Source organism: Theropithecus gelada, chromosome 5 (genome assembly GCF_003255815.1).
Source record: "Theropithecus gelada isolate Dixy chromosome 5, Tgel_1.0, whole genome shotgun sequence".
Classification (NCBI taxonomy): Eukaryota; Metazoa; Chordata; class Mammalia; order Primates; family Cercopithecidae; genus Theropithecus; species Theropithecus gelada.
The window spans coordinates 2,217,852-2,233,730 of record NC_037672.1 but is presented as its reverse complement, the minus strand read 5'-3'; the positions used below and the strand labels follow the sequence as shown (position 1 = coordinate 2,233,730).

Below are 15,879 nucleotides of genomic sequence, written 5' to 3'. Positions count from 1 at the left end.
GGGATTACAGGTGTGAGCCTGTTTGGAGATTTAATGTCATTTTTCAAACCTCAGGAAGTATTTGAGTAGATTGCTTGCTTCTAAATTGGTTACCTAGAAAATAAGTTCTTTATCTATTTACTATGATACCTGGATTGAGCCTCTAGCTATTTTGCTTTTTTCTTTCTATCTGTATTATTGGATGATTGATGCCTATTTTCTATGGTTATGAATATGGACATTTTAAATGAAAGTCTTGGTATATAAATTTTTCAAAATAATTGTATTTCCTGTTTTAAAGTCTTAGAATTAATATATGGGATTTACCTTATGTTAATCTTACATTTAGGATTTTGTGAAAATGGAAAGTTATGAGGCATTGGTAGGCTTTGATCTCTGTAATACACCGCTCTCCACTGTTGCTCAGAAGATTATGTCTGCTATGCGTTCAGGTGATTTAGTGGATTCTAAGACTTGGGGAAAGAGTACAGAGAGTAAGTAATTTTTATGAACCTTTCTCTCTCTTGATACTTTGAATGTTAGTTGTTCTAAAGACTAAGAATTGAAAATCGAATGCATGTAGACAGATGAAGCCCAGCTTCTGCCCCTTTTACACTCATTCAGTGCCGACTGAGCTTCTGCTTGCTAACTTTCATGTTCCCTTAACCTTCATTGCTTTAAAAATGTAACACTCTCTTCCTTATTCCAGGTATTTCTGTCAAACATTCCCTTAGAATCTGGATCAGGTATTTTAGTATCTTTGAAAGAGATGCTTTAATCTTGGTTCTCAGGTCATCAAACCTGTACATAGTATTTGCTATTGTGTGTGGTGAACGAGAGATATATTTTTGACAATATGTGTATTATACTGCTATAGAAATGTAAACTCTTAGGTGGCAAGGATTATTGGATCAGTGTATATGGGTTTATAACGTGGTATAATAGTAAAGGCAGTGGGGCCGGGCGCGGTGACTTACGCCTGTAATCCTGACACTTTGGGAGGCCAAGGCAGGCGGATCATGAGGTCAGGAGATCGAGACCATCCTGGATAACACAGTGAAAACCTGTCTCTACTAAAAATACAAAAAATTAGCCTGGCGTGGTGGTGGGCACCTGTAGTCCCAGCTACTTGGGAGGCTGAGGCAGGAAAATGGCATAAACCCGGGAGACAGAGCTTGCAGTGAGCTGAGATCTCCAGCCTGGGTGACAGAGCGAGACTCTGTCTCAAAAAAAAAAAAAAAATAGTAAAAGCAATGATATGCTCACAAATGTCACTGAAATGTTTGTAACACCAGGGTTTTTGGTGTTTTTTTGTTTTGTTTTTTGTTGTCTTTTTTTTTGCTACTAGCAAAACAGTTTTTATTTTAAATTTGCAAGTCTGGGTCAATAATTTGTGATTAGTTTCTCCTTCTACAAAATAAGGTATAAGTGTGTGAGATATAATTGAGAAATGAAATTGAATTGAAATAATTGAGAATAGTGCCGAATATTAGCACAAAAGCTCTTATAAACACAGCTTCTTGATTAAGATACAGTTGCACTTAACGTTTTGATCCATTCATATTCAGGCAGCTGTTGCTTATATACTTGATTATAGTAAAAGTCACTAATAAACTGGTAAGAATTTTTAAGTGCGAATTACATGCCTAGCAATTGATAGTGTAAGACACTATCATAATCACATTTATTATTCCATATTTTTTTGAATAATAGAGTGGTGTATACTTGACAGAGGTGGAAATATACTCCCCTTCAAAAACTGGTAAGAATAATGAAATGCGTCTGACAGCTATAATATGAGGCTCTGATGAAAAATTTATGACAGTCCATCTCATATCAGCTCTTATTGTTGTCCTAAAATACCTTGTTAATGCCTGGGATGATCACTTGAGCCTAGGCGTTCGAGTCCAGCCTAGGCAACGTAGCAAGATCCCATCTCTGAAAATAAAATACCCAGTTAAAATTCTGACTTTTGTTTGTTAAGGTTATTGAGAAGATAAAAGAAAAATATATGATACTACTTTTCTCTCTTGGATTTGGAAAAATAGTGGAATTCTCATGAGGATTTTATATTTTCTATTGCTGTATAACATTATTACTACAAACTTACTGGCTTAAAACAACACAATTATTGTTGTACAGTTTCTGTGCATCAGGAGCCTGGACCTGACTCTGCTAGGTCCTCTGCAAGGGTGGACTCCAGGTATCAGCCAGGGCTGTTGTCTCTCCTGAGGCTGCAGTTGGGGAAGCACTCTCTTCTAAACTCACATGGTTGTTGACAGAATTCATTTTCTTACAGACTTTCAGACCAAGGGTCTCAGTTTCTCACTGGCTGGTGTGTGGAAGGTATCCCCAGTTCCTGTCATATGATCCTCTCTGTGGGCAACCTACAGTATGGCAGCTCACTTTTTCTAAGCCAGCAAAAGTCTCTCTAACAAGACTGACATTACAGTTTTATATAATGTGATCACATACATGCTGCTGCCTTTGGTGTATTCTGTTGGTTAGAAGCTAATCAGTAGTCCCATTCCCACTCAGAGGGTTGGGGAGTTACGTGAGGACATGATACCAAGAGACAGGGATCACAGGACCACCTTGGAGTCTTTCCACCACAGATTCTCACCAGTTTTATTCCTTCATCATTTGAATCCAAATTAAAGTTGCTGGTGGATTATTGATGAGTGATGCTAGAGCTAAAGTTTTAATTGACTCTAGATTCTTGTCAAATACTGAGCTGTTATTATGTCAAATTATTCTAAGAAAAGTATTGTAAATTAGCCTTTCATTTCCATGAGCCTATTTCCTACCAAATAAATACCAAAATTAAACTCAGAAATTAATGGAAATAAACTACAAATACTTACTTTTACAAACACTAAGTCATACCAAACTGTTTTAAACCTGTGATACTTGTCATTTTGGGGTCTAATTTTCTTATCTGCTAGACTGACTGAGGTGACTCAAGATACACTTTCAGTAAAGATTGGACTGTTATATCTTCTTGAAACAAGTATAGATCTTTATTTAAAAACATTTTATCATGAAAAACACTAAAAATGCAAAACTTAAATTAATGTAAGAGAATATCCATGTAACTACCACTTAGATTGCCAACACCTCAAAATTTACTTAATTAAAATTTACTCAATTAAAATCTCTCCGTGCTCAAATGTAGTCATTAATTATCCTGCCTTTTATGGCAACCACTTCATAATCATGGGGATTTTATATTATTCCAGATAACTTTTTGGCAGCGATTATTCATTTCTTACCACGTTGAATCCATCCTTGTTTTCTGAGGCACACAATTACACTACATGGCTCAATCTTGTTGCAGTCAGGTTTGACCAAATTGCCAGGTGCCTGTCAGTGCGTTGTGAGCTCAGGCAGGTGCCGTTTCCAAGGGAGGCTCCAAGACAGCCTGCCTACTTCTCTGGCCTCTTTGCTTCCCGTCAGTCAGAGCTGAAATGATTCTTCTCCAACCCTGCAAATGCTAACAGTGTCCTAGAGGATTGTGGAACAACATGCTAAAGGATCCTGGGCCCCTGAGTGACTTTAGAAAACAGCTATACCACCTACTGAGACCATTCACCTCAGAACATGAGAGAGAAGTAAACTTACTTTTTTTTTTTTTTTTTTTTTTCAAGACAGGGTCTTGCTCTGTCGCCCAGGCTGGAGTTCACAGCTCATTGCAGCCTAAACCTCCCAGATTCAAGCAATCCTCCCACCTCAGCCTCCTAAGTAGCTGGGAATACAGGCACTTGCCACCGTGTCTGGCTAATTTTTTATTTTTTTGTGGAGACGAGGTCTTGCTGTGTTGCCCAGACTGGTCTCAAACTCCTGGGCTCACATGATTCTCCTGCCTCAGCCTCTCAAAGTGCTGGGATTACAGGCCTGTCCTACTATTGTTTTTAGTATTATAAATTTTTTCCACAACATTTTTGGGGAGTCTCTTTGTAATACATTAGGAAACTTTTTTTTTTTTTTCTTTTTTTTTTTTTTGAGATGGAGTCTTGCTCTGTCGGCCAGGCTGGAGTGCAGTGGCGCAATCTTGGCTCACTGCAACCTCCGCCTCTTGGGTTCACGCCATTCTCCTGCCTCAGCCTCTCGAGTAGCTGGGACTATAGGCACTTGCCACTATGCCCGGCTAATTTTTTGTATTCTTTAGTAGAGACGGGGTTTCACTGTGTTAGCCAGGATGGTCTCAATCTCCTGACCTCGTAATCTGCCCGCCTCGGCCTCCTAAAGTGCTGGGATTACAGGCATGAGCTACCGCGCCCGGCCACGTGTTTTTTTTTTTTTTTTAAACTGAAATCTGTAATTCCACACAATTTTCTTTTCTTTTCTTTTTTTTTTTTTTTTTGAGACAGACTCTCACTCTATCACCCAAGCTGTAATGCAGTGGTGCGATCTCAGCTCACTGTGACCTCCCCTTCCTGGGTTCAAGGGATTCTCCTGCCACAACCTCCTGAGTAGCTGGGATTACAGGCACCCACCACCATGCCTGGCCAATTTTTGTATTTTTAGTAGAAACGGGGTTTCACCATATTGATTAGGTTGGTTTTAAACTCCTGACCTCAAATGATCCATCCAACTGCCTCAGCCTCCCAAAGACATTTTCTTAAAATTTTTTTTACATATTTGTATACATGCATACATACATCATTTTAATATAAAATTGTGAGAAGGTTCAAGTTCATTTTTGCTTGTTGAACCCTCTCCCTTATTGTTAACCTATGTTAACAACTTAGTATGTGCCTTTTATATTTTTGTTAATTTTTTTCTATGATTATAGCTTCTGTGGCTGGAGAGTCATGCACTGCATAATGAATGATGTTTGGTCAATGACAGACTGCACATATGTTGGTGTTCCCATAAGATTATAATGGATCTGAAAAATTCCTGTCTCCTGATGACATCCTAGCTGTTCTATTGTCATGGCACAATGCATTACATTTTTTTTTCCCCTGAGACAGTTTCACTCTTGTCACCCAGGCTGGAGTGCAATGGCGCGATCTCGGCTCACTGCAACCTCCACCTCCCAGCTCAAGTGATTCTCCTGTCTCAGCCTCCTGAGTAGCTGGCATTACAGGTGCCCGCCACCACGCCTGGCTAATTTTTGTATTTTTAGTAGAGGCAGGGTTTCACCATGTTGGCCAAGCCAATCTTGAACTCCTGACCTCAGGTGATCTGCCCGCCTTGGCCTCCCAAAGTGCTGAGTTTACAGACATGAGCCACCGCGCCCGGCCACATTATGTTTTTGTTGTGATGCTGGCATAAACAAACCTACTGCACTACCAGGTGTATACAAGTATAGCACTCTGTATATAGTATATATCTATGTCATACCGTCAACTTACACAAACCTAAATGGCATAGCCTACTACACTGTACTGTACTATGTATAATTGTATATACAATTATATGTAGCACATAGTACTTGAAAACATGACTATGTTACTGGTTTATATATTTACAATAGTATATATACTTTTTATCATTGTTTTAGGGTGTACTCTTACTTATGGAAAAAAAGCTAATTGTAAAACAGCTCCAGGCAGGTCCTTCAGGAGGTATCCAGAAGAGGGTACTGTTATCATAGGAAGTGACAGCTCCATATGTGTTAGTGCCTCTGAAGACCTTCCAGGGGGACAAGATACAGAAGTAGAAGGTGGTGATACTGATGCTTTTTACCCTGTGTAGGCCTAGGCTAATATGTGTGTGTGTCTTAGTTTTAAGCAAGAAAGTTTAGAACTTTTTTTAAAAGTGAAATATCTTAATAGAGAAAAGGTTATGGAATCAAGATATGAAGAAAAAAATTTGTGTTCAGCTGTACAATGTGTTTTTGTCTTAAGGTAAATGTTATAAAAGAGTTCAAAAGTTCAAAAAATTTAAAAGTGTATAAAGTAAAAAATGTTAAAATACATTGATTTTATTATTGAAGAAAGAAAATTTTTAAAAATAAGTTTAGTGTGTCCTAAGTGTATAGTGTTTGTGAAGTCTACAGTAGTGTACAGTAATGCACTAAAGTTTCACACTCACTCCCCACTTACTGATTCACCCAGAGCAACTGCCAGTCCTGCAAGCTCCATTTATGGTAAGTGCCCTACGTAAGTGCCATTTTAAAATCTTTTATACTGTATTTTTACCTATGTTTAGATACACAGGTACTTACTGTTGTGTTACAGTTGCCTACAGTATTCAGTACGGTAACATGCTGTACAGGTTTGTAGCCTAGGAGCTATAGGCTAGACCATACAGCCTAGGATTGTAGTAAGCTATGCCATCTAGGTTTGTGTAAGTTCACTATATGACAGCAGTCCCCAACCTTTTGGCACCAGGGACTAGTTTCATGGAAGACAGTTTTTCCATGGCATAGGGGTTGGGGGGATGCTTTCGGGATGAAACTGTTCCACCTCAGATCATCAGGCATTAGATTCTCATAAGGAGCTCACAACCTATTCCTCGCTTGTGCAGTTCACAGTAGGGTTCATGCTCCTATGAGAATCTAATGCTGCTGCTGATCTGACAGGAGGCAGAGCTCAGGTGGGAATGCTCTCTCACCTGCTGCTCACCTCCTGCTGTGTGGCCTGGTTCCTAATACTACAGACAGGTACTGGTCCTCAACTCAGGGGTTGGGGACCCTTGATCTGTGATGTTTTCATAACAATGAAGTCACCTAATGATGCGTTTCTCAGAACATACCCCACATGACTGTAATTATAGCTTGTATATATCTGTGCCAACCCGGCTCGTCAGGTAGCATTGGCTGAGGCATTTGTTGCAATGTATCACATTTCAGCTTCTGCAGGCTCAATTCTTCTCATCTCCAAGGCCACTCCCCAGTAAACTTTCTGCTGATAAATCTCAGTCTCAGGGAACCTGATCTGCTGCAGTTGGTGGCAGTTGTTGTCTGAGAAAGTAGACATGTGATTTTAGAGTTTGGTCTCCCGCAGGTGAGCTGGCACTGATGACCTCATCACAAGTTGTGGGTGGAATGCAAATGGTAGTAGTGGAGTTTGGCTCAGCTGAGCGCGGTGGCTCACACCTGTAATCCCAGCACTTTGGGAGGCCGAGACGGGCGGATAACGAGGTCAGGAGATAGAGACCATACTGGCTAACACATTGAAATCCCGTCTCTACTAAAAATACAAAAAAATAGCCAGGCGAGGTGGTGGGCGCCTGTAGTCCCAGCCACTCGGGAGGCTGAGGCGGGAGAATGGCGTGAACCCAGGAGGTGGAGCTTGCAGTGAGCCAAGATCGCGCCACTGCGCTCCAGCCTGGGTTGGCAAGAGCGAGAAGACTTTGGCTCAAGGTGGGTTTGTCTGGCTTACCAGTGGGAGCAGCTGCACCAGCTGAGACAATACTGCACATCTGAGAAGTACGAGGCAGTTGAAGACAACAGAATTGGATGGCTGTGGCTGGGAATAATAGATCCTTTGGAAAAATACAAAAAAAGGCCGTGGGTGATAAGCAATTAAAGGCTAAACGTGAAAGCCAGAGGGCTTCCTGGGCAGCCTATAAAGAGACAGCCTGTAGCCATAGACCCAAGACTTAGTCCTGATTGCTCCAGAGAAACTTGAATTTTCAGCTCTGGTGGTGTGCTAGGGGTTTTTTTGTTTTGTTTTGTTTTGTTTTGTTTTGTTTTGTTTTTTTGGTGATACCTAGGCTGGAGGCCCGATCCAGCTCACTTTAACCTCCGCCTCCAGGGCTCAGGTGATTGTCCCAAGTAGCTGGGACTACAGGTGCGCACCACCACACGCTGTTAGCTTTTTTGTTTGTTTGTTTTTTAAGTACACATGGGGTTTCGCCATGTGGCCCAGTCTGGTCTTGAATTCCTGGGCTCAAGACATCTGTCTTGGCCTACCAAAGTGCTGGGATTACAGGCATGAGCCACCCCCACCTGGCCAAGATTAAGGTCTTGATCTGAAGAAAGAGACAGCAGACCCTGAGATACAGGATGAGAACCTTTGGATTGGTATATTTAAATCTTGATTGAAATACCACAGGGAGCCAAGGAAAAAAAAAAAAAAGTCTTGAGTATCAGACCAGCTTGGGCAACATGGCGAAACCCGTGTGAATGCAAAATATCAGGCAGGTCTCAATTTAGAAAGTTTATTTTGCCTAGGTTAAGGACATGCCTGTGACAGCCTTAGGAAATCCTGAGACATGTGCCCAAGGTGGTTGGGGGTACTTTGCTTTTATACATTTTAGGAAGACATGAGACATCAATATGTGTAAGACGTAATTGGTTCGGTCTGGTAAGGCAGGACAACGCGAAGTGGGGGTTTCCAGGTTAGAATTAGATAAGAGGGGCAGGTGTGATAGCTCACCCCTGTAATCCCAGCACTTTGGGAGGCCAAGGCAGGTGGATCCCTTGAGTTCAGGAGTTCAAGACCAGACTGGCCAATGTGGTGAAACCCTGTCTCTACTAAAAATCGAAAATTAGCTGGGCATGGTGACAGGTGCCTGTAATCCCAACTACTTGGGAGGAGGAAGTGGGAGAATTGCTTGAACTGGGAGACGGAGGTTGCAATGAGCCAAGATTGCCACCGCTGCACTCCAGCCTGGAAGATGGAATGAGACTCTGTTTCAAAAACAAAAAGTAGATAAGAGACAAAAGGTTGCATTCTTTTGAGTGTTTGCTCAGCCTTCCACTGAATACACAATTTAGTGAGTCTGTATTTTTACATAAACAATAGGGGAGAGGAAGCAATCAGATCCCCATTTGTCTCAGGTGAACCTCGGATAGAATTTGACTTTGAATAGAATGGGGAGGCATGTTTGCCATAAGCAGTTCCCACCTTGACTTTTCCCTTTAACTTAGTGACTTGGGGTTCCCAAGATTTATTTTCCTTTCACACCCATCTCTACAAAAAATTAGTGGGGCATGATGGCACGTAATCCCAGCTGTCTGGGTGGCTGTAATCCCAGCTATTTGGATGGCTGAGGCAGGGGGATTGTTGCTTGAGTTTGGGAGGTGGAGGTTGCAGGGAGCTGAGATTGTGCCACTGCACTCCAGCCTGGGTAACAGAATGAGACCCTGTTTCAAAAAAAATAATAAATTGTAATAAATTTTATTTAAAAAATAAATCTTGAGTATCAGATACCTCTGAGACCTGCAGAAATGGCCCCACCTTGAGCGCTCCCGCCGCCCCACAGCTTTGCTTGAAAACAATGGAGAGCTTCTGTCTTGAAAAATAAGACATGCTCCCTCATTATTTTATAATACTTTAGGAAAAGTTTTTGGGGAGGGGAGGGAGAAACAGAAAAACCGAACAACGTTCATAATTCCCCAGATCTTTTTGTATAGTTATACACACGCATACATATGTCATTTCATATGGAACTGTGAAAAGATTCATAAATGTATTGTTCAGGCTTTTTCTTTTTTGCTGCCCCCTCCTCCTCTCCTGGTCATTAAGTCACAAAATAACCCAGCCAAAAAGTACTGGGCCTGTTGCAGTCCAGTCAGGGGACAGAAACCATAGAGTAATTTGAACAGGGAATGTTTAAGGCATTACTAACTAGCAGGATTAGCTACCAGGAATAGCTTTAGAGAAAATTCTAAAGAATCCAGCAATAGCAGACACAGGGAGCAGCTTCCTCCCCTAGGGCTGAAGTGGGGTGCTGAAGGAAGGGACAAATTTAGCAGAATCTCTCCCCTCAAGGCTGAGATTCAGACTGTCAGAGGTTGTGGATGTAGCCCACTGGGTGGCCAAGAAGTTGGCTGACGTGCTAGAGTCAGTCTGGCAAGTGGGAACCCACCTATGGAGTATCACTGAACTCACTGAGGAGTTGGTAGGGGTGCCTGTGAAACTCAGTAGGAAGCTGCCCACAGGGATCGACTGAAACTTGTTGAAGGGCTGGCTAGAATGTCTGTGGAAGTAGCTGGAAAGTGGCCAGTGGGGCTGCTCATGGGTGTCTAGTACACGGGCTAAGAGCTGCAGGAGCAAGAAGAAAGGAAAGCAAAGCACAGCAGCCAGAGGCCTTTTCTCTGGCAGCGTCCCTCTAGCACCCTCTGCTGACAGAGGTTAACATCGTGCCAGGTGGCAAAGGAGGTGTATTTTCTGTAGGGCATGCAGTGTGATGAGGGGTGAATTTGTAGCTGAGAGGCAGTACGTTGGTAACTGGCACAGGGACAAAAGAGATTCTACTCCCAAGGAACTGTAGGACCTAACTGGTCATAAACGCAGGCCTGGGAGAGTACCTATGGGTGGGCTGGGTCTGAGGGTACTGGATTAAGGCAGGTGGAACTAAGGTTGGGTAAGGGAAAGTTTATTGATGCGGGATCACTTCAGAGACACTGGATTTGACAACCCGATGAAGATTCCAAGAGGTGGTGCCAACATACTGCTAGGATGGCTTTTAGTTCCTTGTAGGAGAGGGTTCACACTAAGTGAAGTAGAAATGTTAGAACTGCCAGGGCAGATGGTAAAAGAAGGCATGAAAAGCCAGGAGAGGTGGACATGCTAGAATGTCCATATTGTGGAGGGCTGGGAAACTCAGCAGGTAACAGTGTTCTGCAGAAGGGCGCTCTGGATGCTGTATTTACCGAAGCAATAATGAAAGCTGATGAGGGAGTGGGGAGCATCGGCTTCACTGAGAATCTCAGTGGTGTCCTCTATAGACCAGGGATGATAATAGGAGATGCCTGCTGATAACAGTGAGGGAGACAGAATCCTGACATAGAGGCCAGGTGGTGGTGTCTGTCAGAAGGAGGGTAGGCACAGTTCTCATAAAGTGACTTCAGACCTGGAACTGACTGACCGAAGGAGAGGCCGGGTCCCCAGGAGGAAAGACTGTGCAACACCATAGCAAGTGTATATGGCAGCTATTCCTACTGTCTTTCCCCCAGGGAAACCTGTGGCCATTTACTCTGAGAACTTATACATGGGAGAGGGGGATACTGAAACATTCATATGATACTGATGCCTGGAGACCTAAAGTATCATCATGGTTTCTCTGTCAGAGGCACAAGGACTCAAGCAATAAATGGAACCGTGGCTCAGATGACACCATAATGGGAGGGCTCACTCTGAAGCCATTTTCCAAGTCCCCAAATGTTATTTGGAGTGAACAGACTGTTGGAGGAACCCTCAGGTACTGGCTCCTTGGCCTGAGGATGAGAGCTCTCATAGTGAGTAAGCTCAAGTGGATGATGCTGAAACTACCTTCCCAGCAAAGATAGTGAATTAGTATAGCAGTGTGGCAACCCAGGAGAAATGGCAGAAGTTAGTGCCATCCTTAAACACCTACAGGATTCAGGGCACAGGGTGGTCCCTGTCATATATTCATTTAATTCACCAGGTAGGTGCTCATAGAAGTCAGATCCTGGAGAATAACAGTTGACACCATGAATAGTTTTGGCCAAGTTATAGCCCTAATGACAGCTGGTGGGCTGGATGTGGCATAGGCAATTTTATTTTTCGTTTTATTTTTTGAGACGGAGTCTCCCTGTGTCGCCCAGGCTGGAGTGCAGTGGCGTGATCTCGGCTCACTGCAAGCTCCGCCTTCCGGGTTCACACCATTCTCCTGCCTCAGCCTCCCAAGTAGCTGGGACTACAGGCGCCCGCCACCATGCCCGGCTTTTTTGTATTTTTAGTAGAGATGGGGTTTCACCCTGTTAGCCAGGATGGTCTCGATCTCCTGATCTTGTGATCCGACCGCCTCGGCCTCCCAAAGTGCTGGGATTACAGGCGTGAGTCACCGCGCCCGGCCATGGCATAGGCGATTAACAAGACCTCAGGTATATGAAATGGAATTATTGATTTGGTGAACACATTCTTTTCCATCCCTGCAGAAATATTCACTCTGAATGGACAATATAAATTTGCACCTTGTCCCAGTGCTATGTTATCCAGCCATCCACTGTTTTGATGACATCATGCCAATCAGCATAAGCAAGAAATGGCAAGTTTGTTAGCTGTCTTGCTGTCCAACACATGGGAGATAAGCCCACAGATATTCTGGGACCCACCACAACCATGAAGTTTTTGGAAGTTTGGTGGTCTGAGGGATAGGTAGGATATCCCCTTGCAAGTAAAGGACAAATTAGTGCCTCTTTTTTTTTTTTTTTTTTTTTTTTTGAGACAGAGTTTCATTCTTGTTGCCCAGGCTGGAGTACAATGGCGCAATCTCAGCTCACCACAACCTCTGTACCCCAGGTTCAAGCGATTCTCCTGCCTCAGCCTTCCAAGTAGCTGGGATCACGGGGATGCGCCACCATGCCTGGCTAATTATTTTGTTGTTGTTAGTAGAGGTAGGTCAGGCTGGTCTCGAACTCCCGACCTTAGGCGATCCGCCTGCCTTGGCCTCCCAAAGTGCTGGGATTACAGGCGTGAGCCACCGAGCCCGGCCACCATTTTTTTTTTTTTTTTTTTTTCAAGAGACTGGGCCTCACTATATTGCTCAGGCTGTCCTCAAATTCTTGGGGTCAAAGTGATCTGCTTCAGTCTCCCAAGTAGCTGGGACTACAAGTGAACACCTGGCAAAATTACTGCATTTTTAAGAATGAAGCATTAAGAATGAAGATGTCAACTGGTCGAGTCATCCTGCAACGTGGTTAATCACATTAATCATTAAGAGTGAACCATAACACCTGATAGGCGTCTCTGGGTTTAGGGAGTAGGAGGCAGCATATTCTACATTGGGAATACTGCATAGGAAAGCATCCTGTAAGAGGCCTAGGCTGTAAGTGGCCCAGCTACTTGGACTTCCAACCCAACAGACCTTGTGATGTTAGAGGTATCTGGGGAAAGATGCCATGTGAGGCTTAAGGCAAAGCCCCAGCAGGAAAATCTCAATGCAGACCTCCTAGAACTCTGGAGTAAGGCAATGCTATCTGCAGAAAAGAATTATAAATTTTTCAAAAACAAAACTGGCATGCTACTGGACCCTGGTAGAGATGGAGCGTGAGGCCATGGTGACATCAAGTAACCATGAGCCAGAACTGCCACCATGAGCTGGTTCTGTCAGACCCACGGAGAGGTGGGCATGCAGCTGTCCATTGCAAATTGGAAGTGGCTCATTTAGTGCTAGGTACAAGCAGGCACAACCAAGCTTCTCGTGTGCCCCAGAACCCATGACATCATCGGTGCTGGCACTGGTACTTCTAAAGGGGGCAGTCTTAAGACCAGCTGATGGAGGCAGGAAAAGTTCGAGCTTGGTTCATGGTGGGTGGGCTCTGAACAGCCTGATTTAGGTAGCCCTGGAAGACAGCACTCAAGGGAAACCCAATGGGTAGAACGTTGGGTGGTATCCTTGACTACTTGGTGTGGAAGAAGTGGCCCCAGTGTTAACACATTTGGAACTCTTGGGCAATGGTTAGTGGCTTGACAGGTTGCTCGGGTACCTGGAATAAGAAAGATTGGAAGATCAGGGGCTTCCTGGAGTAAGGCATGTGGAGGGATCTGTGGGAACAGACATGAAGTACATCCCACCCGAGAACATTCCCCATGAGGACACACTAAACCACCACATTAATAGGATGACTTGGCCAGTTGACATCTACTAGCCTCTGCCATCTGCTGTACCCATGCTGGCACACTGGGCTCTCTCATGGGGTAATCATGAGGTGGGTAGATGCTGGGCATGGCCCATAGCATGGGGCTCCCCCTCACCAGAGCTGACCTACCTATTTCTCTGCTGAACATCCAGTCTTCCAACAACAAAGACCAAACACTGAGTCCCCAGTTGCACCTTCCTTGGAGGGAAACAGTCATTTGACAACACTGAACCCCTTGTGCCCTAGAAGGTACAGTGATTCATCTTGGTTGGAACCAACACATGTTATAGGCATGGGTTTGCCTTTCCCGTTCTCATGGATTGAGTCAGCTCCGTCACCCAAGTTTCACAGAGTGTTTGATCCACAGGATCCTGCACACAGCCAAGGAACTGCAGCAGTGGACACATGAGAACGGGACCCACTGGCTCCCTCACAGCCACACACCAAGAAGCTGCCAGCCTGATGGAGCAGCAGGATGGTCTGTGGAAGGCACAGCTCACCTCGTGTGCAGCCTGGAGGTGACACCTGCGATGAAGCAGTCACCTCCAGGGTGCAGTCTGCACTGCAAATCACTGACCAGTACTGATGCAGTGTCCTTCGTTTGTGTGATAAATGGGTCTGGGAATCAAAAGGTGAAACTCATCACTCCCAGTGACCCACTTAGAAATCTGTATTTCTCCCCCACACTCCTCTGGGTTCTTAAGGTTTAAAAGTCTTGACTCTCAAAGGGAAAACCTTTCCAGCAGGGGCAAATGAAGAATGTCATTTAATTTCCAGCTCTGGCTGCTGCCTGGTTATTTCGAGTTCCTCGTGCCAAGAGACTGGCTGGCAAGGAATGTAATTTCCATCTTCTGGGGTGACTGACCATGGGCATCAGGTGGAGGTAGAGCTGTTACTGCCACCACACCTGGCTACCGCCACACTTGGCACCACACTGGGGGCAGAGACGCACCCAGGTAATGTGATTGGCCACCTCATGGTCCCCTGCCCAAAGTTGATGGCAAATGCAGGGGCTATGGCCAGAGAAGAGCATGGTGGCCAGGGGCTTACTTCTCAGGGATGAGGATTTGGGTTACCTGATCAGGTAAACTAAGCCACCTAGAGCAGTAGAGGAGATAGGCAAGGGTGAGGATGAACCCTAGCATGGGCAGTAGAGCGGGGAGATGAATGTAATTTGCAACCTCAAGGCTAGCTGCAGCAACAAGATGTAGTTCATCCCAGTACCTTCCCTGTTTAAATTTCCCCAGGAAAGGGCCCACCAGAATCCTGCAGGAGCTGCTCCCAGAACATCTCTGAAGCAAGTGGCTATGAGCAGCACAGTGTGGACTGTAGCGAGCACTGTGGCGCCCATATGCCCCTTTAGTACTGAAGCACTGTCCCTGCTCCTGGTACAGCTCCTCCCCAATTGCCTGGCTGCAAAGAATGTCTTTGCTCAAGGGCCCACCCCTTCCCCAGGAGTGACTAGTCCAGTGATTAGTGTGTGCAGGGGTATAAAAGCCCAGCTGCCTTGACCCATTGGGAGACACCTCTGCAGGACTGTGCTCAGCCCAGGGCAGACCTTTGAGTGACTGCATCTTAGCCATCGTCTTCCTTGGTTGGGTTGTACCTCCTTCACTCTCCAATCACCTTTTCAAATGCAAGCCTTCATCACAGAGGTGGTCTCCCAGGGGACCCCACCTGTGCCAGTGTTAGGTGCATAACATCTTCGTGTACATAAGTGGGGAGATTTAGTCATTATTTTTAAAAATGAGGTCATCATCTTCAGTCAATCACTATAGCTGGAGTCATTTTCCCCCCTGCAGTCTATGTTTTAACAAGGTCATTCTTTTTAGTGGCTATATATTTCATGATGTGGATATTATGTAATTTATTCCTCAGTTTTCTTCTGATTGGTATCTACTTTATTTTCAGTCCTTTGCCAAAATGAGCAATACTGCTATAAACGTTTTGGTTTAAACCTGTTTACTGTTGCATATATTTCTGTGAAACAGCCAAGAGTGAGATTATTTGGTTAGATGATTGATATTATTTTCTGTTTTTGTTGAGACAAGAACACTGTCTCTCTCTCATATATATATATGGCTGGGGTATATATAGATACGTGTGTATATATATGTGTATATGGGTATGTGTGTATATATATATAAAAAGCAGCACACATATCCTGTTAAGTTTAGGTCAAAATTTCACAAACCCACACCCAGTTCAGGAAACATCACTAGCATTCCCAGAGGCCCATGTTAAGCTCCCTGTGACCCACTCCTCCCAATTCCCAAGAGTGATGTACGCATTATTAATTTTAATAAGTCTTGACAGTTTGCCTTCTAGAAAGAGTCTAATTATTTACATTTTTACCAGCAATACACAAGACTACCTCTTCCCCTCCGTTTTCA

The 15,879-nt window shown here is 44.1% G+C and overlaps 1 protein-coding gene across 2 annotated transcripts in view; it reads left to right on the top strand.

Annotated features, from left to right (window-relative positions):
* LOC112625371 (DNA polymerase nu) overlaps positions 1-15,879 on the top strand; it is a 169,638-nt gene that overhangs the window by 13,132 nt on the left and 140,627 nt on the right. For both annotated transcript variants that reach the window (XM_025386644.1, XM_025386645.1), the window contains one exon: positions 329-473. In XM_025386644.1, the coding sequence (XP_025242429.1) occupies positions 329-473 (145 nt within the window). The remainder of the gene's footprint in view (positions 1-328; positions 474-15,879) is intronic.